A 27,301-nucleotide genomic window follows, 5' to 3' on the forward strand; every position below is an offset into this window, starting at 1 on the left:
TATTTCTAGAAGCTTTATTTGGTTCTTTTTCTAATCTGTCAGTTCTTTTTTCATGGTGTTTTATTCTTTTGTAACGTTTCTAGTCCTGTTTTCATCTCTGTAGTTATTTTATAGTCTCTTTCAGATTGTTACTTAAGGTTCTTGGAGTACTGATTTTCCTGATTATGTCTCCTGATTTGCTCTCATCTCCTTGTATGCTTTGCAATTATTTAATTGTTAGCTCGTCTTTGGTAGTTATCAGTTACTCTGTAGGCATGTTGTGCATACTGAATTGTGGAAGGATCCAGATGAGAGTTTTTCTTGTGCTTCTTCTAGGCATCTGAAGGATTTCCCTGAGATGAGCCCAGTTTTTATATCAATTTCTCTTCTTGGGTTTCTCATAAAGAATATAAATTGAGATACCACACCAATAGGTGGCACAGGCTTGGGATTTCAACTTCCCCTGGGAAACTTCCGTTCTGCTCCAAGTCCCACGTAGAATCCAGTTTCCTTACTGCTTCCCTCAGCCTGGAGGTGAAATTTGCCTGGTGCTCATTTCATGGAAAGGGCAATCCTTCCAGGTTTCAAGTTTTTGCAGCAGATTCAGTTCCAACTCCCGTATCACATAAGTCTAAGGCCATATCTTCTGTCTCCACACCAGCATCAAAACCCCAGACCCTGTTCACTAGGAATTGTACCCTTGACCAGGCCCTGGGCCACTGGGACCTTAGCTCCTGCACTTAAAGTTCTGGCTCTGAGCTCCGTCTTCATTTCCAGCTCCTGAGGATTTCCTCTCTCTAATTCAACCTCAGATATATACCAAAAATAATTTATTGTTATTTTTGACCCAGTATTTCTATTTGTTTGAGATGGGAGGGGAGTCTGCAATAGCTCAGACCTGGTTATCAGAAGCAGAAAGTTATATTCTTTTTTTTTCTGTAATTTATAAAATAATAAAGGTTTGGGTTTTTCTAAAGAGCTTTGTGAACAGCCAAATTCCTTAAGCCAAACTTCCGGTGCACTCGCAAAACAAGCAGGCTGTAGGATTGGAATTACCTGTTCTTTTGTCTTTTTTTATTGCAAATATTGTTTGGCCTTGTTTAGGGGGAAATATCTCTACCCAAAAGTCAATTTTCAGACAATACCTTTGGCTGCATCCATTGCTGTTACTTTATGCCACACAGCACAGCACAGGTGGTCAATGTCACTGACACGGCATATCTGTAAAAATTTCTTGGATGAATGAATGAATAAATGAATGCAAGAGCATCCCAGCAAGGCGCAGGCAGCTCTTTGACAATTCACTTGTAATCTTTAAACCCCACATACACAGAATTCGCCTGTCATCTAAAAGAGTGGAACAGACAGGAGGAAAAACTGTAAACAAGTCAAAATAAAAATAAGAGATGGATTTCCAATTTGTTTTATCTCTCATGGAATGTTAGAGCTGGAATGGATCTCAAGGATGACCCAGGCTAATTCACCCCAAATGCGGAAACATGACCCAGAGAGAAACTAGCCTGAGAGACATCACAAAAGCCCAGGGGTCTGTCCCCTGGCTCTACCCTACGGCAACGTGCTCAGCGTTCCCTCAAGCATTCTCCAGTCTTGCATAAGAGGCACAGTGGTTTCTCTCGGGAAGCCACCCTTCTGCTTGGTCCACAGGAAGACAAAGGATGCTCAGAATACTCAGCTGTTTAGAAAATATCTTAAAAGCTGTTTAGGAAGACATGGGCATCCCCAGGCGAGACTCTAGGCAGCAGAGCAAGTGAAGAAGGCTGGGTCACTTTCATGCTTGGGTCACTTTGAGATTGCGACAGTGGAAGGCTAAGGGAGAGTGTGGCTGGTACCTCTAGAGATCTAGGGAGCAAGAACTCCAGCATAATCCTTGTCATTATCTCATTCCAAAGAAAGATGAAGTAAAGCTTGCTTAAGCCTCCCTGTATTTAGGAAGGGGTTCCCATGCCCTCCTCATGCTGGGAAGACCCGGGAAGAGAACTCCTGCCCCTCCCCTGCTACCACCACTCTCTCCACCCTCTTGTAGCTCCTTCCGTGGGAGGAGTCACTCATCCGACTGCACAGAGCCCAGGACATTCACTGGGCTGGTTCACCAGCGGGGCAGTGTCAGTGGGCCTTGGGGTCAGAAGGCTTCCTCTAGCACGTCAGAAGGAAGGCAACTAGGTCAGACCATGCCTGCTTCCCATGGGAAGGCCCAGCCACGCCCTCTCTCAGTTCCATCTCCTCCACCTGCCGCTGGGTGGGTAAGCCATCTGCCTCTTTAATCTCCAAAACGTATGACTGTTCCCTCCCTCAACCCCCGCCAAGTTCCCGCACACCCAGCCCTCAGTAGAGAAGTCAAATGCAAACTACTAAATTCTCCTTCTCGCCAAGAGTTGAGCTGATGGAGTTGAGTTGATGGTGAGGTACATTCCTAGAGATCAAACCTTCTCTGGCTGGGGAGGACATTTTCCCAGGGGTACCCTTGGGTGGGAGGAGGTCACAAAGGCCCAAGGTAGTAGCACATCTTCCTGGCGCATCAAGTTAGAAAATCTAGGGGTGGCTGCCCCAGAGTGTCTGGGATTTGACTCAGTCGAAGTTGGGCTATTAGAAAGGCTGCATTCTTGAGCCGTGCGGTCACAGCAGCCCCGCCCCTGCAGAAATGCACCAATGAGCATGTCATCACTAGATGCAGCCATAAGTCGGAGCCCTGGAAAACCTCTGCAGCACCTTGATGGGTGTTGTTCAAGACTGTGCCTATGGCCTCCTCAGGGCCCCCCACTGGAGCCCATATGACAACTTCCTTTCCACTCTAAGCATCAGAAAAATCATGGCTTCCTTTGGGGATATGGCCTATTTTTCCCTGGTGGACAATGAGAAGCACACAACTGGCTGTGTTTCCCATTTTGCTTTAACCATCAGGAAGCTCAGAATCAAATCCGAGCTCAACTCTAGTAACCTGGGGCCTGGCTGGAGAGTTCAGTGGGGGGAGATTGGGAGTAGGTGGGAGGAGGTAGGGCAGGGGACAGGGGAGAGGGGAGAAGTGCATAATGGGGCCACAATTCCTGGTCAATACCATGGACTAGAGAGGCCAGCCCCAGGCAGGGCAGGCAAACACCCCAGAGTACAGCAACACCCAGGGGTACAGTGGTATCGTTGGTGCCTTGGTGATAGCTCCCGGTCCCCAGCCCTCCACGTCTCCTCACAGCAGCCAGAATAATCTAATCTGCACTGGCTTGGATCCTGATAGTCTCTGGTTGAAAACCTTGCAGAGGCTTCTCCTTGCTCTCAAGAGAAGAGGTCCACACGTCCCCTCACACCCAGCTCCCGCCACCCCACCACTGCACCATGTGCCACTTTCTGCCTCTCATGCTCACCAGTCCCACAGGACATCTTTTGGTCACTGGACCAAAGTTTTTCCAGCCTCAGGCCTTCGAGCAGGCTGTTCCCTCCACCTGGGACCTGTTCCCACCACCCTTCATCACCTTGAGCTCAAAGGTGCCATCCTGAGAGAGACATGCCCCGACCCCCATCTAGATGAGCTCCCACTCTTTACTCTCAGTACACCCTGTCTTTCTCCTTGTAGCCCCCATCATGCTCTGTGATAACTGGTAATGAACACGCCGTTTTGACTGGTATGATAATTTTGTTAAAGTCTGTCTCCTTTGCTCTAGGTGAATTCTGGGGGCCACGTCCGTCTCTCTTGCTGCTGTGTCCCCCAGCTCTTTGCACAGTACCTGCCACAGAGGAGGTGCCAATCAGTATTTGCTGAATGAAACCAAGCAGTCCATCAGGAATGGTCTGCACCTGCCGAGGGAAGGGCCCGAGTCCACAGGACTGTCTACACCTCAAAGCCGGGAGCAGAGCACGTGGCCATCTGACCAGCTCCATCATTTGGGGCACGTTACCTAATCTCACGCTGCCTCAGCTTCCCCGTCTGCTCTGTGAAGATGCCCCTGAGGTGTACACGACCTCAAGGGGCCCTGTGAGCTGGAGTTCTGGGTGAGAGGAGCTCGGGGTTTCCTAGGGAGCCCTTTGCTCCAGTCAGGCATCCCGCCCTGCCAGCACCCTGCAGCTGGACGCCCATCGGCAGGACACCGGCTGTTCCATCCTCCTCTCCAGCCCCAAGCGGCCTGGCCCTGAGCTCCCAGGCAGAGGAGTCGGGTGTGGGTGGCAAGGCTGGCAGCAGCCACAGGCAGCCAGAAACCCCACCCTGCTCTGTGCACCAAAGGAGCGACCAGGCTGACCCTCCCTACCCGATCCAGTGAGGACCCTGGGGGCATCGCCCTTCAGTGCCCCCGCCACGCTGAGGGTCAAAGGTCCCCTCCACTGACAGCCTCTGCGGCTCCTCCCCTCCTCTTGCTCTTCACACCTTCGGAGCGTTCTGTCCTGGTGGAAGGGCCTTGACGCTTAGCCAGTAAGCCCTCAGAGGATTTGAAACTTCTAATACAGCATATATGAAAAAGGATAGATTCTACTTGCATGCCTCCAGTGACAGGAAGCCCCCTGCTTCACAAGGAAGCCCACTCCACAGTTAGAAAGCTTGGGCTACCAGAAAGTTCTCTTAGCCTGTCTCCTTCCCTGCTCACATCCACAAGTCTTCCCTTCTTAACACCAAACAGCCCCAAGTTCTCCAGTCATCCCTCTTAGGAAAGAACTTTTAATCTCCCCTCCTGAACAAACTCGACTTGTCTGCAATGGGGGAGCCTGACTCTGAGCACAGCCCCGCGAGAGGAGGGGCAGGCGAGAGGAGCAGCAGCAGCCCAGGTCAGCACGGCCCGTCACTGTCCCAGACTTCTGCGCACGCCTCCAGACAGCGCCCTGGCCGTGGCGCAGCCCCAGCACTTCCTCATCCACGCTCGGCTCCCCGGGTGAGTAGATTGAACCCCCAGGTTGTGTCTCCAGGAAACTGCCTGCCTGTAGGAGTCAGTGGGCAGCCTCATCGCACTGCAACTGGCAGTAAGCCAGCGCTCCCAGCCAGGCTCTGGAGCCAGGGGCCCACTTCCCCCCTCGGCCCTAGAATCACTGCGTACCCTTGGCTCAGTCACTGCCCTGTCTCGCTAAGCCTGTGTGCACAGTGGAGACGATAGGAGTGTTGTGACTTAGTAATGAGAGGGGGCAAGAAAGGAGCTCTCCGCAACAGAGCCAGGCACGTGGTGGGCAATGAACGCACAGTTGCTACAACAGCTACCACAGTAATGATTAAAATCTGACGCACTGATGGGCTCCGACAAGAGGCAAGGCAGCGCAGGCTGAAGTGGGTCAGTGAAGGCCGCCCAGGGCAGGCAGGACTCCTGTCGGGCCTGGACAGGGTAGACTTAGAAACAGACTGAACGCATGTTCCATGCAGGGAAACCCTGAGCGGGAGCATGGAGTGAGAGCACTAAGAAAGTAATAATAGCTGCAGTACCCGCCCCCCTGCGTGCTGGGAGCCATCCCTGGGGTTCCCACACTCATGCACACGTACACACATGCACATGCATATGCATACGCACACCAGCCCATGGTCCCCATGCCCCCTCGGACAGACGAGGAGCCCCGCACGTGCAGGGCAGTGAGGGGTCAGGCCTGGCCACAGCCAGAGTGTCTCGTGGGCAAGCAGAGGGACATGGGGGCAGTGAAGGGTCTGACGGCGATGAAGGGCTGGGGTTGAGGGCCACGTAAGAGCCCCTTCTGGCTTCCCACTGCCCTTACGTGGGGACGGGCTTCAGGAAGAGAAATTCAACAGAAGCAGCAGGGACAGGACAAAAGGAACAAGGCCCCAGGGAAGACTGCTCCCAGGTGGGCAGACTCAGGACCCTTCGGGCACACTGTCCCCAAGGCAAAGCCAAACCTCCTCACCTCCACATGCCGGCCCCCCGGGGTTTGGGGCCTCTGCTGCTTCTCCAGCCTCGTCGTCCCTGACTGCCTTTCCCTCACCCTACCTGCCAACCACGCAGACCAGCTTGCAGGTCCCTGCCATCCTCATAGTCTTCATCCCTTCCCCCATGCTGTTCCTGCCGCCCAGAAGGCCCTCTCCTGCTGACTCGCTACCATCTCCACACATCTGGATTCTGCCCTTCCCTCAAGGCATAGCACGAATGACACCTCCTCCAGGAAGCCTTCCCCCTTTCTCAGCCTGGCGCACCTGTTTCCTTACCCCCTCCTCTCCCTACCGCACCCCTCCTCCCCCCGCCGTGGTGGGCACAGACCCACTACAGAGGAGAATGAGCTCCCTGAAGAAAGGAAGCAGGACTGGCCCCTCATCTTTTCCCCAACAGTCCCAGCTCCTTTTCTGATTCAGATGGTGTTCAAGTCACCCTGAGGACCAAGCTTAATAGTGCTGCGAAACACAGCCCAGCCCCTTCCTGACGCGGGTGACGCTCAGCGCAGGCGCAGCAGCCTGGGGCAAGGGCAGAGCAGCTTCCAGAGCAGGAGGCCTTCCTGGGGCCCCTGTTAGACAAGGGCAGGGCCTTCTCCTGGTTTAACCCCCTGTGACCTTTGAACTTCCTGGGAGGTCAGCAGCGCGACCCCCTTCCCCAGCTGTCTTTCTGTCCCTGGCCGATGGGAGGGAGGGCCCAGGCCGTTCCATTTCGCACCGTATTGATCTGTTGGCAGCAATGGGCTGGATAATTAGCCAGGAATTAGGGTTCCTATTACAGCCAGGAGGCCGCTCCAGCTGATTTATCACCTGAATAATTTACTGTGATTGAAAGGAAATTAAAATGAACTCCATTTGACAACTGTGAGCTTTTATGGGCTTTAGTGAAGGCTCAAAAGCCAGATTAATAGCCTGGTGTTGGTTAATAGTCTGCTGAGAGTAAATACGGCGGCTGTGCGGGGCGGCCGTGGCCCGTCCCCAGCGCGACAGCGCAGTGCGACTTCACTGAAACAGATCCACTGTCGAAACACGCGCACTGCCGGCAGTCATTCCTTTTTTTTTTCCTCTTCTCCTCCAACGTGATTTTTACTCACTCCACATGTAGGGAAAACAGAATTGCTTTTTCAATAACCATTTTGAAAAGGAAGTGTTTCATCGCCCCAGGAGTGTGTATACATTAACCCCTTCCACCCAGGGCCAAGGCTCACTGAGGTTCTGTCCAAAAGCAGGAAGCCTGGCCCCACCCACCCGGGGCAGATCTCAGCGGGGAAATCGACAAAGTGGGGGAGGCTCCGCGCTAGCCAAGGGCCTGGCAGGACCACAGCCTGGCCCTGGAGAGGAACGCTCTTCCCTGGGCAGCCAGGCAGGTGCCTGGGAGGCCTGGGCCACGCCAAGCCTAGGCAAGACTCCAAGGGTTCTGGAATGGCAGGCGGGCTCTGGCTGCAAAGCCACTTCTGAAAACCAGCCAGTCAGAAAACGGGCTCCTAGAATTGTTCCGGACGTGGAGGCCCCTGTACCCATCTCCCACAAGGTGAAGACAGAACGTCAGGAGGTCAAAGTCCAGCTCTGCAGCCCCGACAAGGTCCAGAAGCTCCCTGGGCCTGAAAATGGGGTGAACAGTGGGAAGAAAAATGCTCCGGTCTGTAAAATGGGACTCACGAGTCTTGCCCATCTGCGTAGCGGGCATTTACATTGAGAGCACAATGGATGAAAGATCTCAGAAAACCGTGCAGTTGCATGCACAGGCGAGGAAGACCTCTGTCGTTACTGTCAGGTCGCTGCTGTGCTGCTGGTGGTGGTGTCGTCAAAATCACAATTACCACTGCCACAGATGTGGAAACTGAGGTCCCGGGAAAAAGCCACTCGCCTAACAGGGCAGACCGGGACTCAAGTCAAACACGCCAACTCCAAGGCCACTAAATGCTCTTTCTTTCCCACCAGGCCGCTCAGTGACACTGACAGCAAGGCCAGTAGACCATGGATGGAGACACAGACCTGCTCCAGGCCCCCTTCCCGGCACCTGCTGCGCTGTTCTGGGGCTCACAAGGCAAGGCCGAGAGCGAACATGAGGGAGCTCAAGGAACCTGTACCCTTGACGCGCAGCCCTTCCCAGCCTGCGCCCCTGGCTGGGACCGCCATTTGTCCAGAGTGACTGGGGATGGGAGCGAGGGTGTGTCATTCATAGTCCAGTGCCCGTGTGTGCCCGACAGCCTCACCTCCCATCTCTCCTCATTACCGCCCATTCCGGGGAGGCGAAGCAGATTAACCAGAAAGCCCTGAGTCAGTCACTATCCGGCCCCGAGGTGCTCTGCAGGCCCCACGCGGAGCCCGCACCGTCACGGCCAGGCCGGCGGCTGCGTCCGCCTCATTCTGAAGGACACTGCACAGCGAGACGGCTAGACACGAGCCCCCACAGTGTGTGATGCAGGTCTCCTCCCCTCCAGGCCCCTCTCTGTACGGGCCTGTGCAACCTGTCCCCAGCTTCGCCTCCTCTGGAACATCTTCCTTGATGCCCCAGCCGAGGCAGCGTGTCCATTCATCAGGGCCCACGGAACCTTCTCCCCTACCTTGCAGGTTCTGAATCCATGTCACACGACCCCTGAGACCACAGGCAGAGCTGGTGCCCGTCATCCCTCCCTCCCTGCATGCGGGGCACTGGGCCAGGCTCACAGCCATCGTGCAAGAAATCTGTTGGACAAGGGAGCACAGGGGTGTGTGAGCAAGTGCGTGAATACACGGGGGGCTTCTGGACGCCTCCCGGTCAGGGAGCCCAGGCTCCACCCCATCTTTCTGGGCGCTCGAAGCTAAATGAGCTGTGGTACAGAATCTGCGCTCCCTCGAGAATTTCGTGAACCAGTCTCTAACCTGAGCATCTGCACTAGTGAATAAGGGCTTAACAGAAACGCCAGAGGTCGCGGGGCAGGCAGGGCTGGGTGCAGAGGCGGCCCTCTCTTGCTGAGTAACCTCAGACAAACCTGTCCCCTCTCTGGGCCTCTTAAAAATGACAGGGTTGAAAGGCTGCCTCTGTAGGCCCTGCCGGCTTTGAAATTACGTGATCTTGTCAACCTTCAGAGGACAGATTCTGGAGAGGAAGGTAGGCGTCAGCAGGGAGGTCTTCCTCACTGAGTCCTTTTCCTTTCTCCTCTGGGTCAGATGGAAGGAGTCTCCGGCCCTCTCCCAGAAGGGCTCTGAGCAGTGGGAGAGGCTGTGTGCCACGGAGACAGACTCTTCTCTAGAAAGCCCAGGGTCTGGAGGGTGCGGGATCAGCAAGTAGGACTACTCCCAGAGGAGGCTTCACTCCACTGGTAGGAGAAAGACCAAAGTCCTGAGTCCAGTCTACTGGACCAGGCCCATCTCCCAATGTCACCTCCTAGCCTCCCACCAGCCCAGTCCCTGAAGCCCAGCCACACAGCTCTCTTTCTCTTCCTAGCTCCTGCCATTCTTGCTCTTGCCTCAGGGCCTTTGCACTTGCTCTTCCCTCTGCCAGCACACTCTCTCACCCCCAGCTCCCTGCTCCCGGTTCTGCCCAACACTTCAGGGCTCAGCATAAATGCATTTCCCCAGGATGCTGCCGGGGCCTCCAGGCTGGCTCAGCTTCTGCTTTCTGCTTTCAGACACTCTCAGACAGCTCCTCCTCAGCACCCAGCACATCTGGACCCCACGACTCTTGGTGATTCTCATTTATGTGATTCTCCCCACCTCTGCAGTCTCCTTGAAGGAAAGGCCAGGCCTGTCCTGTTCACTCACATGCCCCAAGTGCCTGGCCCCGGGCCTTGCATGTAGTAGACACTCACCAATGTTTGTTAAGTGAATATACAACTTGCTGCATGGCCTTAGGCAGTCTCTTTGCCTCTCTGGGCTTCAGTTTCCCCATGTGAAAGCAAAGCAGCTAGATGGTCTGTGAAAGCCCTCATAGCAACTGCTCAGAGACAGCGAGACTGTCACAGGATGGTGGCCCCCAAGGCCTTACTCACTCCTCACACCCAAGGTCCCCGCTGCACCTGTCCTCTCCACGGAGCTGGTGCGCAGCCTACGTGGTTCTGAGTGGTTCTTTGGGAGAACTTCAGAAGCATCATCTAATTAGGATGTAGGGGACGCGCAGCGAGGCCAGGCCTCACCACCACTTCCAGCCAGCAACGTGCTGGGGGATGTCACTGCTCACAGGCCTCTCTGACTCGCCCACCGCTCAGAGCTCGTGGCAGGCAGGAACCATGTCTGAGCCCCCCAGGCCTGTGAGGTGACCCCCCAGGGCCCAGCACAGACTGGGCATCAGGAAATAGTCTCCCGAATTGAATCTGGTCCTCCGGGGGCCTATCCGGACCCCCAGAGCCTCTCACTGGGCAGAGACTGCCTGGTCACACCTCTGCAGCCACAGGCAGCGACTGCTTCTCTGCCCGGGGCAGAGCAGGGGGCTGTTCAGCAAGGGGTCCTCCTCCTGCCTCCTTCCCCCTCTTGCAAATGACCCAGCTGGGAGTTTGTCCAGCGAGTCCCTTCTTCACTTCCAGACTCTTGGATTCAGTGTCTAAAAGCGTGACCGGGTGACCTGAGAGAGGGCTGACAGCAGGGTACACGCCAGCACCATCATGACATGGTTCACGGCCGCAGGTGCAGACACATTTGCACCTTCATCCTGACTGACAGGATGATGACCCAAGACAGCCTCAAGCGACCCAGATCATTACCCCCGTGCGCAGAGCCCTGGGAAAGGCCGGCCGCCAGCAGTGGCAGAGCAGCCAATGGAGTCATCCCTCCAACCCCACCGGCTGGCCAGAGACAAAGGCAGCAGGGCAAGAAGCAAGAAGGCGCTCCAGCCCAGACAAGCCCTCCTGGCCGTGTGGCTGTGACTGCCGTGCGCTGGCGCTCATGCCTTCAGGCCCGGCCTGCGGGGGCTGAGCGGGCTCATACCTGCTCGGGCTTGATGGGCTCCGTGGTGGTGAAGATGTCCGCGTAGTGCTGCCTCTCGAACACGCGGTCCAGCACCTCCAGCTGCTGCTGCGTGAACAGGTCTCCTCGCATCTGCTTCCGGAGGAAGTCTCGGCCCGGCAGGGAGTGGCCGTTGGGCACCGGGGACTCCGGAACACCTTTGACGAGCACAAGAGAGCAAGGGTGAGTGCAGCTGACACGAGGTGCTGAGCAAAGGTGTCGGACACTAAGATTGGGAAGAGGCCCCTAGAGAGCCACGAGCCAGCTCCTTCCCTGACAAGACAGGAAGCAGACGGGGGCTCAGGCCAGGTGGTCCTTAGCCAAGGTGGCCCTGCTGGTTAGTGCAGAGCCAGCCCCATAGCTGCCAGCCAAGGACCGTGTGAACCCCTTTTACATGCACCGTCTCTGCCAGTCCTCACAGTGACCCCAAGGCGATGACATGATTCCTCCACTTTGCAGATGAGAAAATTGAGGCCTACAGAGATTAACTGATTTGCCTGAGGATTGAAGCTCAGGGTGACTCAGAGTCTTAATCACCAGATGCCACCGTCTCGCCTACACTGAAGACTCCCCTTGGAGGTGCAGTTTGTCCCAGAGCTGACGCCCTTCCCAGGGACAGGTGCCGCCACACGCTGTGACCAGTCGATAAAGCGCAGGGTCAGGAAGGCGGCAGGGAAACATGCTCTCAGCTAGCTCTGCTGGGAGCCGCCTGGTCACACGCCTACGAGGGACAATTGGACGAAGTCGCTCAGGATCACAAAAGCATATTCCTTTCGGCAGAGCCATTGCTCCTCCGGGAATTTATTTTACCGCTAGACCTACACATACAGGAAGCGACATTTGTACAAAGTTCTCGTCCAACACGCTGGACACTACCCAAGAGGTGACTGGCAGGGGCTGGCTGGTAAGTGGTGGCACACGCTCACCGAGGAGCAGGGGAGAGGACCTCCTCGTGACCCGATGTGGAAAGATCTTCGAGAGACCTTGGTAAATGAAAAATCAGTGAACAAGGTACGTCACAGCGTGTACGATATACAGATTCTTGTGTACTAAAGGAAGAAAATAGGGCTCCATGTGCATTTTGGACACACACACCTATCATCACCCAAGGACCTCCGGCAAGAAACGCGAGGAGCGCCCAGTGGCCGCCGGCCAGGGAGGGCGGCAGGCTCTTCACAGCTGCTCCGTTTTGCTTGTTTCAGAACTTGGAATGGATTGCCTATTCAAACACATTAATTGCCAAGAAAGTACAGCATTCAGTTCTCTCTGTGTTCCGTATTACTAGCTATTCACACTGTAACAGTCTCTGGTGATGGTGCTTACATTTCAAAGAGAATATTACGAATTATCAATAACAAAGAAATGGGACAAAATGTCTTTTGTGAAACTTGGGCTTGAACCGTTCAAAATGAGAGAAAGCAAGGAGGGCACAAGTTTCCAGTGAGGAAATGGCCTCAAGAGCCATCACTCCCCCGGGCCCCCTAGGACTGAGTTGCTCACGCAGGGCTGACCAGAGACATTGCCAGAACCCGGACCTCTGCCTTTGCCGTTGGGAAGCCCCAGAGAACCAGCACGCATCACCTTGCGCTCTGATTGGTGCCCCAACACAAGGCCTGGCCCTGTCCTCCCCCTTTGTACAAGTGGCCCCACCCCACTGCTGCCCTCAACTCCATCCAGCACGTCCAAACCCTAGCCAGGAGAGGAAAGCAGGCGAACCAAGGAGCCTGAAGCAGTGGGATATCATGTTACTGAGATGCTGCCAAAAGTTGGTGTCTCCCCAACTGTCCTGTCTGGAGGCAACTGCACGGAGGGTCTGACATCGGAGCAAAGATGCCAGCCTTGGGTGGTCCTATGAGTGCTGGCCTTTCAGAGTCCCCGGTGGAGGCTGACAGCTCAGGGCACCCCAGCATGCTCGACGGGAAGGGCCTTCAGAGGCAGCTCATGAGCCCCTTGAGGAAATGGATCCCAGATCAATTTTGACTCAAGAGGAACCATAGGCTAGGCTACAGCCTGAACGGCCACATACCCCAATGCATGGGCCAAGGTGGGAGCTGCTCTCTCTGACCAATGTCCCCCAGCCTCGAGCTCGGGCCCCTCCTCCAGCAGCCTGTGACACCAGCCTCCCACGAAACAGGTCCCTGCTCCTGGCCGTGAGACATCACCCTTAGAGGCCTTTCTTCCCTCATGGCCCATCCCCAGGCCCGTTCCTACAAGGGCCGAAGACCAGCAGGATGTGGGAGCTCACAGCCCAGCCTGTGTCTGCCCTGCGGTTCTCCCATTGGTTGGCATCCACCGAACGACCCTCTTATCAGAGATACTATGTATGCACACACACGAGGGAAGACAGCTCCTGCTCCTCCTCAGCTGTTGCTCTGGCCAGTCATCCTGGCCCCAGTCACTCCTGCCAAAGTGTGCCCTTGGCCTGGGGGCCAAGCGTCCCCACCCTGTTTCTCCCTGTCAGAGAAACCACATCCACTTGTAAGAGACTTCTCTCTTCCACCAACTTCACTGATGCTCCCTGGCCCCACCCTGCCAGCCAGGCCCCAAACTCCTGATGAAGGCTCCTTCCTGTCAGCCGGCTCCTGACGACCCCCACCAAGCCCTCGCCTCGCCCCGCGTTGGGCCGTGCCCACCTCCTCCCTCCCACTCGGGCTGCCCGGTGAGACACGCCCAACTCTGCCCCTTAGGAGGCCTCTCCCTGCCAGCCGGGCCATCCCCACAGCTGCCCTCAGTCTCGATCCCTCCGCCATGGGGTTCACAGGCCAGGCTCCTTCCACAGCTCAGAACTCTGCAGGGCAGAACTTCGCCTCCAGGGAAAACGCCTGGAGAGGGTGGCTCTGCTGAGGGCTCCTGCGGGCAAGGTCACCGGTCACCAAGCAGGGCCCACCACCGAGTAAAGTCTCAGGGCACACGGCCGACTCAAGCGCACACACTAGGGGTCCTTGGAGGCCTGTCCCCTCGAGGACGCCACACACACTCTGAGCACAGGGGGTCTTGCTGGGACCTGCGCCAAGTCTTGCAGGAAGAAAACTTGCTGTCTCCTGCTCTGGCTTTCTGAACATCAGCCACAGCCCCCAGGGGCTGAGCCTGTGAGAGTGTCCAGGCTGCCTCGGTGACCCAGACACTCCGAGTGGAGGACTGCGAGCTGGGAAGAGCCACCTCTCCAGGCACCAGCCCTGAGCAGCGGCCCCCGCAGCTCTGGGCCCCGCCAGCAACTCCACTTGCTTCCTCCATTGGGGCGGGAGCTGAAGTCCTCCCTTGAATCCCCACAGAGGCCAGCGGTCTGCCATTTCCTTAAGAAGGCTTCGGACACTCCTAAACCTGTAATCACTTATTCATTCACTTAACAAGTACAGATTAAGCGTTTACTCTGTACCAAGGAATATTTAAAAAAAAACACAAACAGAAGATACAGTGATGCCCGGGACAGGCCCCTCTTTTCAGTCTGGAAAGGGCAGGCCGCTTTCACTAAGGACGCACACAAACTGACGCAGGATTAGAAACTGTGATGGCCACTACGGAGAAGCGTCTAGAAATATATACCCGTGACTGCATATGACAGGGCGGGGGTGGCCTCACGGGCAGGAGTCGGGAGGTCTTCCAAGGGACTCGGGCACAAACTGAGAGGAGAGGAGAGGTCAGCAGGGCACAGAGGGTGTGGGGAGAGCGTGTGCCAGGCAGGTGAGGCTGCCCGGCAAAGGCCTGGAGAGGAGAAGGAGACGAAAGGAACAGAGCGAGTGCCGGGAAGACAGCCCAGGGGACACTGGAGAGGCAGGCAGGAGTGGGGCCAGGTGGCAACAGAGGCCACGGGAGGCCACGAAGAGGATCTGAGCCTCACTGGGGCAGCAGTGGGAGCCACAGGAGGGGGCTGGGCAAGCAGTCGTCCTCCACATTTCTCAGTCCCAGGGTCTGAATCGCTAGCTGCTTTAGATCAGGCCACGCTTTCTAAACCCTGATCCCAAGCAGAGTTTTTTTGGAAGGACTAGGGGCTGGCAACATGAATTTTGCATTTGTGGGCGTTTGATGGTGACACATGGGGTCAGCCTGTGGGCCACAGGTGACCCGCCGTGCCCTGTGGAGGGTCAAGCATCCCTCACCGACGCGTGTGCTGTTGCCGAGACAGACAGCCTGCGAGCTCGCAGCGTGCCTCCTCCAGGACCCTTCCACGTCCCAGCCGCTTCTCCCTCGGACCACTTCCCCTCTTACCTTAAGGGGCAAGCCCTAGACCCTCACTCTCACACTGCACTGTTAGCCACCTTAGGGGAAACCGCAGTTAATTCATCTCTGCCTCCTCCACAGGGAGTATTTGTGGAATAACTGAACAAATTAGTAACCCCTGTGACAACCACCTTCACTCCGCCAGTCTGGTCTGCAAATGTCAGGATCCCTGACCTCATTCGTTCATCCATTCATCCTTCCCTCAATCGACCGCAGTGAGCAGGCGCTGTGCTAAGACCCGGTACACAGCGATGGGCAGAAGCCGGCCCGGCCCTGTCCTCACGGAGTCACGTCCAGGGGAAGAGGCAAACGTCGGCTGACAACTAATCAGACCAGTAAGGGTGCAAGTGTGGAGCAAGATGAACACTCTGACAAGAGGCGCGTGGTGCTCAGAGCAGGGACACGGCTGACCTGCCTCTGGGGCCGCACACAGTGGGTGCACACTGAGCACGGGCCAACAAGCCGATTACACGCTCAGGGACAGCTGCAAAAAGAAGGACCAGCTCCCCCTGCACGGGGACAGGTCCAAGCCTCCGGGCCTCGACGGAAGCTTCCGCAGCCTCTCTCGTCTGTGCCACAAAGATGCCGTCTGGCTCCATGAGGGAATGTGGTCATGGAGACAGGCTACAGAAACGCTCAGACCCATTTTATTCCAGGGAGAAAGCTCTGCACTTGCAGTGCGAATGCTATGCTTAAATATATGGACAGACACGGGCAAAAGCACAAAGGTATACAGGGCATGGGATCTTTAAATCTTTTTTTTTTTCCTGCTCCAAATCAAATAATATGTAACAGACCCAGTGCTGGGCTCAGCCAACCATGGCTGTTAGAATTAACATTCTGGAAGCTGGCTTCAGGGGAGCAAGGGGCAGGAAGCCCCGTCTCAGGGAGCAAAGAAATGCTGGCTTTAAATTTCAGGTTAAACCAATGTTATTCACAACCCGGCTTTAAAGCTAAAAGCTTTACACAATCGGGTCTGGTCACACGAAGGGGGAGGAAGCAGAACAGCCTCAGATCCCCAGCTGTCAAGGGAAAGCTGTCTCTTGTGTGTCTTAAAAGATCATAAACCCATTGCATTTCCTTCAGAGTGCAGCGAATTCGGGGGGCTGCATTTTTCTTGGAGGGTTCTGGTTTGTTTCTTGAACAATCATCATGTATTTTCTGTCTGCAGATGCTGAATGGAAGGAAAAAAATTAAAACCAACAGGAATCCCTGTAATCCCGTCTGGCATCGTGGTCTCTGGATGCACCCCCAGCCAGAGGCCCAGGAGGCCCAGGGGAGGAGGCTGGAGCTGCTGGGCCAGCCTCCAGCCTTTCTCAGGTCCCATTGCTCTAGACAGCCCAGCCAAAGCCAGAGCCCTGACAGAGCCTCCTTCATCCTCACTGCTGCTCCTCAGCATGGCAGGGCAGTGGCAGGGCCCAGTGGGAAAAGGGTTGGGAGCCAGTAGACCTGGGTTCTAGCCCCAGCTCTGCCCTTACTTGCTGTGTGGGCCCAGGCAAGTTCCTCTCCCTCTCTGGGCCTCAGGGGCCCCACCAATAAACTAAGGAGGACGAGTTAGTCATTTCTAGCCATTTTCTCCACCAAAATCCACCTAGATTTTGTCTACTAAGTAGTCTTAGCTAAGCAGTAACTGATTTGGTTGTTTGTGCAGTCTTCGTAGGGGACCCCCAATTCGTTCCACCCCTAACAACTGCCCGAGTCTGAGGGGTCTCGTTGTCTTTGCCAATACCTGGCTAGCGGGGGATCTGTGAGGAGAGGGCTGTCGGGGGATTCCGGGAGGAAGTAAGAGGCAGGAGGAAACCTCTTTGTCGTTCACTGGGATATGTTTACCTTCGTCTTGTTGAAATTATGAAAGTAACTCCCAGATCCCACCATTCCTGCTTTCATGCACTACGGCGCCCCTGCCCTCGCCAGGGCCCGAGCTCTCTCCCCATCTGGCCACAGGGCTCCATGGGAGCCAACCTCCAGCCAGCCTGCTGCTTCCTACCCCAGGACTCGGGCCCCCTGGGGCTCCCAGACCTGCCTCCCCCAGTGCACACAGGGACAGAGCCCGGGCTTGGTGGGCCATCCGCCACAGGAGTCTAGAGCCAGGGTGGCTGGCAGGACTGAGCTGATGTGACCTGGGCCGTTTCCAGCTAGGTCAAGTGAGCCAGGGACCTTGGGGCTGCCTCCTCTGATGGCCGCGGCGGCTGCTGCTGAAAGCAATCTGCAAAGCAGAGACGACCCAAACTCAGACCACACTAAGCTGCAGCTTTAAGAATCGATTCAGACGCAATGGAAGCTTGCTGAGGGCAGCAGTGGCTCCAGAATTTCTCCATAGGAGGGACTGGCCACAACGTCAGGTTATAAAAGGAGGGATCAGGGTACCAGTTCTGGGGCTCAATCAGCAAAATGCCCTGCATGCAACTGAGAGCATCACCATCTGTCCTGGCAGAGAACGAGAGTGCTGACTGAGACGGGCAGACCCAGGGTCCTCCAAGCCCCTGACCACACCCACGGAGAGCTGCTCGGTGCCAGGCACTGAGCTAGGGCATTTGTGCACCTTTAAATTTCATTGGCCCTCAGAACAGCTGTGTGAGGGACGGATTCTTACCCATCTTATGGAAGAGAAAACTGAGGCTCTGGGAGGTTGAGCACTGAGGCCACGCAGCTGGCACCTGTACCCAGCTCTCTGATCTGCAGATGGTGACTTCTCCACTTCCCGTTACTCCTTGGGTCAACTGAGGCTGAAGCCCTCCAGGTCCTCATCTGTGACCTGGGCACGACGGTCTGAGGACAATCTCTGGGCCTTTTTAAGGATTAGACGAGAGAATCCCTGTGACACGCTCAGCACTGAGCCTGGCACGAGGTGAGCGTCCAAACAATGTGAGCTGCCGTCATCATCACCTTTTTCCTCAGGAAAACCCGCCCAAGGCTTTCCCAAGACAGTGCTCTGCCCTCTAGTCAGGGTCCCCGCCAGTCCCCCCACGGTGCCACCCCGCAGGCTGCCCCTCCACCGTCACTCCCCGATGCCACTATCCCTTCTGTTCCCTCTGTTGTCTCACCCTTAACCAGTGCCCATCAAGGCTCAGCCTAAAAGCCGCCTCCTCTCTGAAGCCCGCTTCCAAGTCCGAAGGCTGAATTAATTGTCCTTTCTTCGGGGTCTCCTTAGCAAGTGCACGGCTACCCCCACGGCCGGAATTCTACGCCTCACACTCATCCCGTGAGGTCAGCCCCTCAGAATCAGAGGACAGCGGCAGACACAAGTAACTCGTTCAAGGTCACCCAGCAAACACACGGCAGGGCGCTTGCACACCCCTTAACACGTCTTAGTGTGTCGTGGAGCCCTGTGACGGACATGGCCCTGTACCCTGGGAAAGCCCGGGGGCTCTGACCACAGGCAGCTCCCGGGTCACACCCTCACTCTGTCTCTGACAAGCCTACGATGTTTGAGAAACTTCTTTAGCCTCTCTAATCCTCAGTGCTCTCGTCTATAAAATGGGACAATGAGGATACCTGGGTTGATGAAAGACTTGAACGATACTTGTTAAATGCTCAGCATGACACCTGATACATAGTAAGTGCTTGATAAACAGGAGCTGTTTCTAGGATGATTATTTCTTTCCTTCCCTGCTAAGAGCATGAGCTTGCTGAGGACAGAGCCCACATCTGACTCACCTCAAGCACAGGAGATGCTAATCAATGTTTGTTGACTGAATGAGTGACCTCGGAAGACTTGAAGGGTTGCAGGCCTGGATGGTTCAGGGGAACTCAGGAGTAGGACATTCTTTGGCCTCATCAGAAAACTAGGGGAAAAACCTTAGGGAGTGACCTCTATCATATCAGTGATCTCGGAGGAGGAAAGAGTGAAATGACTAAGAGCTTATGTTCTACCTGCTTCTAAGAAAGATTTGAGGCAGTTCATAAAATTTTAAATAAGAGGATGATTAACTTCCAAAACTCAGTTGGGCTCTAAGCTCCCTGGCGGCACACACCAAAATAACTGGCCAAGCTTCTCTTCTCTGCATGGTGGTGTCTGGATGCCGAGGGACGCAGCAGTGACTAACAGCAGAGATGGGGGCCTGGGAGGGAGGACCACCCAGTCAGACCTCCGATGGTGGGCGGGGGGAAGGTGCTGCCATAGCGGGTAGGATTCCAGGCACAGACAACGAGGTGGAGTCGGCAGCGTGTCCAGAGCACCTACTGAGAGGCGGGCCCTGTGCTGGGGACCAGGGCGGCAGGGCTGGAAATGTCCCGTGGCAGCCCAGAACCAAAATCAATGTTCCGGGTGATTCTATAAATCCCATCCTAAACCTGGGCCGCAGACTGAGAAAAATCAAAGCGGCGTGGAGGAAAATTCCATTGGAACGACCATTATTCAGCCATTAGTTTCACTCAATCTTTCTTCTCAGAGAAGGAAAACGCGAAATTGTAACATTGCCAAATACGTTCAGGTCTGCCCAGACTGAAGTGGATTGTGCTGTGTTAGCCAATGAGTCACAGGCTGTCAGGGAGGGACAGACCCAAGGGACCGAGGAGTCCACACGCAAGGATGGCAAAGGAATCTGTCGGGGGCGGAAGGCAGGTTCAAGGTGGGCTGGGCCTTGGAAGACACGAGGCCCCTGGTTCCCCTTCCAAGCCGGGTGCATCCATGCATTCCCAAGCAGCGTGCCACCAGCTCCCGCCGGCCGCCTGTCCTGTGCTTGGCGCCTGAGCTAGGGAGGGATTTCCGTTCCAGCCTCTGCCCTCCCGTGGAAGACGCAGACAAGTGAATCACTCCAGCATTCCTAGTAAGTAAGTGCTGGCAGCCCGAGAAGCAGAGCTGGCCCCAAGCCAGAGGACAGGAGTCAACCCTCACACAGAGCCCACTCTGGGCCAGGCACTATTCGAAGCATCTTATCTAATCCTCACAGCAACCCAATGGTGTCAAGTCTGTGATTGCCCCCTCCCATTTTGCAGATGAGGAAACTGAGGCACAAGGAGGTTAAGTAATTTGCCCAAGGTCACAGGGCTAAGAGATGGAGGAACTGGGATCCAAACTCAGGAAGTCTGGCACCAGAGTCTGCTCCTAACCCTATGCTAAACCACTCCACTTAATCCCGACTGGAGGTAGGGGTGATCCAGAAAGGCCTTCTGGAAAAGATGAAGCCCAAGTCTTCAAGATGAATAGGAAGGAGTTAGGCAAAGAAAGGAGCAAGGAAGAGGAAGTGCATTCCAACCATAGGGAACAGTATATGCAAACGCCTGGAGGCACTGAGAAAGCATGGTGCCCGGGGAACGGCTCTAACACAGCAGGAGTAGAGTGCAGGCATTGGGGTGGGGGGAGTGGACAAGGCTCCTTCCTCTCTGTCCAGCTGCTCAGCATCATCACACGTCATCCAGAGCCTACCATATGCTCGGATGTACAAACAGGGTGAACTCATTATTGACGCTCTCGCGGTGTTGGGGGGGAACGGATGGGATTTCTTTGTGCGTAAATGGATCAAGATGACCTCAAAGAGTAGGCGGAAAGTAATACCTGTGCGCTGCCGCAGGCAAGTCTGTCCTCTCTAATCCACTGTCCAGGTCCATCACCTCATACAGTAGCATCTAATTACTCCGCCTCACAGAGAGGCACCGCACTAATTAGGGAGGATCTCCACCACCACAGTGAAAACATTCCAAAGCAAATGAAACGGCACCAGGAGCAAAAGGGTGATTTGTTTCTGTGAATCGTGCTTTCAAATGAGATCAAAGAATGCTAAAGGCTTCGTTTTCATTACACCTGGAAGGACTTCTCGTGCATGATCCCTTTTTCAGCTTTCACGCACACAGAGTTGTCACCCGTCCCCCACTGCGCAGAAAAAAATAAATAAAAGGCTTAAAAATCATATTTACTCTGATATCTTTGCATTACCCCCATTTGAGTCTTTAGATTACTGTCTTTATTTTTTTCCAAGGACAATATAACTAAAAAGAAGGTTCATATTTTGAAGTGTATCTATCTGATCATTGCACAAATGTTTTCAGGAGAAATCACTATATTTCTCCCAGATGGGTATGGGTTTTGTCATAGATCAAAGTGAGAGTGAGGAAAAAAAAGATAAATCATCAGAGATCCAAAAATACTTTTCATTTGGAGGTGATATCAGGCCATTTCGATGGGGCTGATGGAGTCCCTGTTCCGTCTCCATTACCCGAGGCAGGCAGCTCCAGCCAGGAGCCAACTGCTAAGATTATATTCCCCATAAGATGGTCCCCGATATATATATATATATATATATATATATATGATCTTCAACCTCTATTGATTGACCAATTTCACAAGCAAAGACTGGTGAAATGAAGCTGAAATGAACATCATGCTTTAACTCATTGAACCTATCAGGCCTGAGTTAATCTCACTGTCCACTGTCTCTGATAGAATTCAATTGATCAATCATGTTTCGGTGATAGTACCATTTCACTGGCTTATTGCTTCTTCATTTCAGAGCTTGACCTGTTAGATATACTCCGACTGGCTCGACTCCTCTTGGACACAGAGATGAGCTTCTGTCTGCCAACGTGTGTCATCTCCTGTCCCGCTGAAAAGAACTTGAGAGGCTTTTGTGCAGATCTGTGGTGTGTTTTTCCAGCAAAGACTCGCACATCGATGGCGGATTTATGGCAGCATGGAATTGAGCGAGCACAGATTACGAGAGGGGCTCTGCATTCCACATGGGAGCCCTGGCATTCCCTTTTATGTAGCTAAATTGATTTGTTTGGGCTCTGTACTCAGTAGGGGCATATTCTTGCATTATACTGGCAAGCGTGTGTGCCTAGACAGAGCATGGCATATGTGAAATGACAACAACAACAATAATAATAACCCTCGCCACTCCTCAGGTGTATAGTCACGCTGACCTTTCACATTCGCCAGCTTATGTGATTCTGGTGATAACCTCAGGAGGAAAGCAAGAGGTCATCACTCCCGTTTTACAGATGCGAAGATGGGTCAGAGAGAGGAAGCGGCTTAGCCCGAGTCCCAGAGCAGAGTTATCCAGCCAGGCGAGACTGAGAGGCCTGGTGTCTTAGCTCTCAAGTGCCTCTCACTCCCCTGAGGCCGGCCTCCGGGCAATTTCAGGATTTTACAGCTGTTTGGGACACATCATTCTGTCCCTGACTAATTGGATGAAGAAAGCATGCTCAAAAGTCAATTCAGAAAATTTTAAGAGTTTAAGATGGATTCTGAGATCGCTCGCAGCTCCTTCTACAGCTTAGAAATTGAGGCCCAGAAGGCAGTAAACAGTTGTCCAAAGTCACCAAGACATTCAGCAGCCCCCCTGGGACTCGAACCTGGATTCTATGCCCTCAGCCTAGGACTCTCTGCACTTTCTCTCAACGCCTCCCCAATTGATGCCCAGCCAATGAGCTCCCATCAACAGAGGGAACTTCATTCCCCACTGTCAACATGGCCCAATGCACTGCTGTGGTTCCTTTGTGGCATTTAATTTAATTTTCCCAACTGCAGCCAAGACGCTGCACTGTGGGAAATTATGGGGCAGGGGCTCAGCCCGGCTGCCTGCCTGGGGGAGGCGGCTCTTGGAGACACAGGCTGAGCCCAGCGTGCGGGTTTCTGGAGGAGGCCAGGGCAATGACAGTTTGCAAATAAGCCTTGCATCTGCTTAGAGCTGGCAGAGTCCGCATACACACTAATGGACTTTGCTCTGCCCGCAGGAGCCAAGGAGAAGCAATAAATAAAGCAGGTGCCTCTGGGGGGAGCCATTGCTGAGGCCAGAGACGGGGCTGAGATTAGGGGCTTGTCAAGCAGGGAGGGCTTCCAGGCCTCCCACGCAGCACGCTGCCTCCCTCACCCACAAATGACAGTCCACCTTCCAGTACCCCCAATACTCACAGCCCAGGTCCCCCGATCTGCTTTGCAAACAGTTGGGCCCTGTTCTGATCATACTGAACATTTACAATTCGCTCCAGACACAGAAGGTTTGTGGGTGGAGGGGCTCACATGGTCTGATCTCGCCACAGTGTAGAGAGGCCACCAGAGGGAGATGACATGGAGGCCCCGAGGTCAGATGGAGGCCCTCGCCCAGGAGAGAGCTGATGACGGGAACGGCTACCCAGGTTCAGGGGCAGGTCCAGGTGAGGGTTAGGAGGGACAGTCTGCCGGAGTTATTGACTCGCTGGAGGTAGGGGACAGCACACGCCGTCGAAGTTCCCTGTTAGACATTCTGGGCTGCCGTCCATCGTGCCCCATCTCACTCTGAGCAAAATCCACAGTGGATCATGGCTTACAAGGCCCTGCTGTATCTGGATACCCTGCCCTGCAACCCCACCTTCCAGACCCCCCCTCTCCCGCTCTCCTCCCACTTCTGCTCTGGCCGTTACTGGCCTCCTTGCTGTCCCTCAGTCATGCCCAGCACACCCTCGTGCCTTTGCATGAGCTGTTCTCTCTCTCTGGAACACTCCTCCCCACGTATCTGTTTGGCTTACTCCTCCGTCTCCTGGAGTCTCTGCTCAGATGTCATCTCATCATCGCGACCCCCCTCCATAAACCGGCACAGACCGGACCCCACCCTCACTTCTCCCCTGTCCTCTCGCTCAGCTTCGTTATCCCCCAATGCACTTAACATGCCGTTTATCTTCCTTATTTATTCTCTCTTCCCTCATTATAATGTCACTCATGAGGGCAGAGACTTTTGTCTGTCTTGTTCATTTCTGTGTCTCTGGCACCTAGAACAATGCCTGGCACACAGCAGGCACACAATAAATACTTGTGGAGTAAATGGATAAAAGTGGACATTTCATTGAAAGTACAAAAAAAAAAAAAAACAGATACAAAGGAGACAGACACTTTAGTGATGAGAGTGTTGGGAAAGAGTGGTCACTCCCTCCCTAGGGGCACCTGATGCTCCCTTTGACGCCTGGCCTGGGGCTGGGGCGACACAGCCCTAAGGGAACAAAGGGGGCCAGCAGGCCGGGCCCACCACTGAGGCCACAGTGGCCAGCACTGAGTCAAGAGCCAGTAAATGGATGAATGACTCCCAGGGGAGAGGCCTGGCCTTGGAAGTGTTTAAATGGCAAAGATGGTAGCATACCAGTGGCAACTCTGGCTCTGCCACTTGCCAGCTGTGTGACCTTACACAGTTCATCTCATCATGCAGTGGGGTCAATCAGTGGAGTCAACCCAAGCCTAGAGCACTGGGTCAGAGCAAGCAAGCCAGCGGACCCCAAATGAGGGAGCACCGTCTGCCGAGCAAGCATCTCATGTCAGCTGATGAGGACAGGGAGTGAGGACAAGAAGAGGGAAGCCATTTGCCTAATTAAAAGGACAAGATGTGTACAGAGAGGGGCACTGGGCTGAGCTGCAGCCCTTGGCTCCGGCATTCATTCAGGTTTTGCTGGTGCTCTGAGCCCAGACGTGGCCATGTAAGGGAAGGCAGTCTCAGCCCTCAGAAGAGCCCTGAGGGAAAGCCCAGAGGCCCTCTCTGGCAGGGAGACAAAGCCTGGAGCTGGAGCCATGATGCAAGCACAGGAAAGTCCCCCGCGAGAGCCCCAGACAGCGGGCAGTGGGGGCTCACAGACGGAGAGAACTCATCTGGTGTTGGGGGTACGGGCCACGGAAGGTTTCCTACAGGGAGGAGGAGGCATATGAGCCAGGTTTGGACTTACGGGTATGAGGCAGGAGGCAGAGGGTGTTCCAGAGGAGATAAGGGGTGGGTGGGGCCGCGTGCACTGCCTGAGGCCCTGGGAGCTTGGCACCTGTGGAGCGGGGTCCATCAGTTTCACAGCCCAGATAAATCGGGCCAAGCTTCTCTGTCTCCCCAGCACCAGGGCTTGCACACAATAGGCGCACAATATACGCAGATTCTGCTTTTTAACAGAGTCACACAACTTTCCAAAAGAAGGGACCATTTGTTCCATTGGCTCTCAACAAGGGTAATCAGAGCACAGATTCTGGAAATCTGTGAGTTATCGTTATTGGGGAGGAGTTCTGGTATTTAGTGGGTGGAGTCATGGGTGCTACCCAGCCCCGTCCAGTACAGTAAAGGATTTCCCTGCATCCCACACATCTTTAGCATGACCCATCACACATTCAGGTTGGTGAAAACTCTCTTAAAAACATTTGAACCATGAACCTAACTCTGTTTTACTTTTATACGTAAACTTGGTGTTCTAATTTGCACCGACTTTTCCAGGAATATAACCATCACGTAAATTGAGGGAAGATTATGCTTTGCTTTGGTTGGAATTTTGTCAAGACACGTTCACAGAAAACCAGTTTGCTGATGGCAACACCACCAGAGGTATTTGTATTGCCAAAAAATACAGCTGTCCACATTTGTAACTGCTGCATTCACGGCAACTGTCACATAAATGCAAGCAAATGACTCCTTTATCAGGTCTTCTGATGTAGTCATGCCTTAGATTTTACAGAATAAAATACATCATTTTATTATGATTTCATTTTGCTTTCCTCTTTTGTTACAATTGGGGCATTGTACTGATTTTTTTTAATTATGTGTGTAGGTAGGTTACATTTTCTCTAAATTTAATTTTAGGATAGCAAAAGACACACTACAAAATATTCGTTTTAAAGAGGGGACATCGAGTTGACAGGATTTAAATTCACTGTATATGATGTCCAAGGCCCCTTGGGTTTGCCAGTTAAGACTATCCCATATTACAGACTATCTTCTGAATCTGTCTTCCTGAAAAAGGGAACATCTCTGGGGAAAGAAAGCTCTCCAGACCCCTTTTGAGGAACAGGAAGACAGGTGCCAAAATTAACTCTAAAATAAATGCACTTCCTCCTGCAAGGAAAGTGAGAGCTTGTTCCTAAAGGACAACGCCTGGATCCCCCCACCCTTTTTAGAAACCCACTTCCCAAATGCAATACTCCAGCTGGGACAGAGCCGAGGGGCCCAGGTTCCGCAGCAGGCTCTCCTTCCAGCCGGGGTCTCCCCTCAGTCATCTGTATCAACCTACAACGTGAAAGGCCAAGGGAAGAAAGAACACCTTGAAAAATCAGTGCTCCTGCTGTTCCGCAGCCGTGCAGAGTGAGCCTCAGAGCCAGAGAGCAAGCGAGGCGCAAGGAAGACCGGGGTGAGGGGTAAGAGCAACCTCTGCCACTAGCAAGTGGTCATGTGCACAGGCTCTGCAACCAGACTGCGTGGGTTTGAATCTTAGCCCTGCAACTTACAAGCTACGTGAGCCTGGACTGGTTATTTAACCTCTCATCTTTCCATCTGCCCAAGGGAAAGAGTAATAGTACCTACACTTCCTGAGGCTACTGTGAGCACGGCACCTATCACATAGTGAGTGCTGCAGTCTCAGAAAGCTGAAGAAGGAGAGCATTCTCCCCCCAACTGCTCACACTGCACGACCAGGGAGCACTGGGCTGGGAGCAGGGACTTGGGTCCTGGCTCCATCTCCTCTGTGGACCATTCACACTCAACTGGTCCTCAGAGATGATCAATGCCAACTCCCCCATTTTACAGATGGTGATACTGAGGCCCAGAGAGGGGGAGAAAATGGACAGAGCTCGCACAGCAAAATCGTGTTAGATTCCAAGTCTAGACTCCTTCCACAGCATCATGCTGCTTCTCAAACATGCTAAGCATTTTTTTACATCTGTGAATGTGGGTGATTGTCATAGGGTGGCACCAGGGATCAACGAATGCACTGACAGACAGAAAAGCTCTCAGCAGGCCCTTACTAAGCCTTTGCCAATTCAAGGATTTTGGAGTTTTACTAGGCATGCAGTAGGCACTTGACACGCATTATGTCACACGCATTGCAGTATCATCTCTCACGGCCAGTAAGCTCCCCAAGGACAGGGGCCTGCTAGATCAGAGTCCCCACACATGGTTGGTTCCCAGTAAATATTTGTTGAGTGAATGAATAAATGATAGCATGCCTGAAAACAGAACTGGAAAAGAAGAAAGAGGAAAGTAACTCTTTGGTGTCTTTAACCAGAGGGAAAGTGAGAGATTGCAAACAAGAGAAAAGTCCGCTCCCTTATCCACTCCTTCCACATCTGTGTTCTGTGCCACGACCGACGCTGGGCACTAAGGGAGCCACTAGGAGGAAGTGGAGGTGGCCCCTGCCCTTGGAACTCACGGTCTGATGGAGGAGGCAGTAGAAGGCTGTGGGGGCACAGAGGCAGCCATGTCACTGGCAGCCCTCTCTGTGGGAGCAAGGAGGGCTTCCTGTGGGTGGTGCCATGATGCAGACTGGGGACAGAAACGGAAGGAAGGCCACCTCTCCAGGGAGGGGGGCAGAGAGACACCCCAGCACATATGGTGCGATATGTGTGCTGAAATCCAGCTCTGAATTTGTCAAGCCATGCCACTCGAAGTAGAAATGTCT

The 27,301-nt window shown here is 54.0% G+C and overlaps 1 protein-coding gene across 4 annotated transcripts in view; it reads right to left on the reverse strand.

Annotated features, from left to right (window-relative positions):
- Positions 1-27,301, reverse strand: part of PAX5 (paired box 5) — a 186,672-nt gene that overhangs the window by 113,805 nt on the left and 45,566 nt on the right. For all 4 annotated transcript variants that reach the window (XM_070250370.1, XM_014735872.3, XM_070250371.1 and 1 more), the window contains 1 exon segment: positions 10,742-10,917. In XM_070250370.1, coding sequence (XP_070106471.1) covers positions 10,742-10,917 — 176 coding nt within the window.

This window comes from Equus caballus, chromosome 25 (assembly GCF_041296265.1).
Source record: "Equus caballus isolate H_3958 breed thoroughbred chromosome 25, TB-T2T, whole genome shotgun sequence".
NCBI classification, from domain to species: Eukaryota; Metazoa; Chordata; class Mammalia; order Perissodactyla; family Equidae; genus Equus; species Equus caballus.